Raw genomic sequence first — 1,258 nt, 5'->3', positions numbered from 1 at the left:
TAACACATAGGCACTTTTTATACCGCTATTCCTACGGGATACGGACTTACGCGGTTTCAACCGCGGGTCACAGCTAGTTTAAATAAATTAAAAAATATAGTGTTCCACGTGGATGTATATTATTAATTGAGTTTCCCATGAGTACCTATATTTAAGTAGGTAAATCATGTTTCAGTTCATAATTTAAAAGAAAAGACACAGTTATATTACTATCATGCTCTGTACAAATCGAAATTGAGCTTCATCGTTGCGCTAATTAGTTTAGTTGTAGCCCACCACCACTCCATACCATCTTTATAACCTAAAAATGTAAGATTTCAATTTAAAAAATGCTTACTTACAACAACGAACCTCGAATATCCGAATTACAATATTCAAAAACATAACAAAAACTAATTCCAGTATATACTGGGCGATGTCCTTACAAGTGTGCGTGTGGGAGGTCGTGTATGTACACGTTCACCGCTCACAAGCGAGCGACGCTCTTATACTCGTGGGACAAGATGGCGTACAACGGCCGCCCATACATTTTCCGAAAGGTAGGTTAAAGATAGAGGTATAGGCAATTTTTTATCTGTAGCAGTAATCTGCAAATTAAGGTATGAAAGTATTGGGAATAATTTTTCATGAGAAGGGGGTAGTTCACTCACGTAGTGGACTTAAAGATTTACATACACATATATAGCGATTTCTTGTGTTGTAGTTTATAAGTGCTATCTATTGACCAAGGTATGATGGGATTAATCGTTGATTTGTATTACATCTAAGTATTATTACTTACTTAGACTTAAAATTATACGTGTGTTAATTATATATTTAATTCCATGTAGGTGGTCATCTATTGTCGTTCTTAAGCAACTTGGAGACCGGTCTTTTACCACATGGGCAGCTGGATCCTCCGCTTTGGTCTCAAAGAGGAACGGGGAAGGTGGGTGATTATTAAATATAGCTACACTTCAAGATATAGAGCGGATCATATTATTTCCAGAACTAAAAGAAAAAAAAAAGAAACGATCTTAACTAAGAAGCACATTATCCTATTAAGGCACACAACTTCTAGAATATACTAAAATAAACTTAAAAAAACGGTAAACTGTTTGCAGGTATTTGGTAGAAGCAAAGGCAGAAGGCGTCCGATGCCAAGTTTGTGTGAAAGTGGTGAGACAGAGGAACAGGAGTTCGACGAAGTGGCTGGAGACTACGTGTTCCGCATCGTGAATAATGCTATTGCTGATAGAGAAGGTATTTTATATTATAT

At 36.6% G+C, this 1,258-nt stretch overlaps 1 protein-coding gene across 4 annotated transcripts in view; it reads left to right on the top strand.

Moving 5' to 3' along the window:
- Positions 1 to 1,258, top strand: part of LOC119835011 (small G protein signaling modulator 2-like) — a 36,937-nt gene that overhangs the window by 26,492 nt on the left and 9,187 nt on the right. For all 4 annotated transcript variants that reach the window (XM_038359602.1, XM_038359595.1, XM_038359613.1 and 1 more), the window contains 3 exons: positions 403 to 539; positions 831 to 928; positions 1,104 to 1,242. In XM_038359602.1, coding sequence (XP_038215530.1) covers positions 403 to 539; positions 831 to 928; positions 1,104 to 1,242 — 374 coding nt within the window. The remainder of the gene's footprint in view (positions 1 to 402; positions 540 to 830; positions 929 to 1,103; positions 1,243 to 1,258) is intronic.

This window comes from Zerene cesonia, chromosome 2 (assembly GCF_012273895.1).
Source record: "Zerene cesonia ecotype Mississippi chromosome 2, Zerene_cesonia_1.1, whole genome shotgun sequence".
Taxonomy (NCBI): domain Eukaryota; kingdom Metazoa; phylum Arthropoda; class Insecta; order Lepidoptera; family Pieridae; genus Zerene; species Zerene cesonia.
Note: the sequence above shows the minus strand (reverse complement) of the source record. Positions and strands in the feature narration are given on the sequence as shown.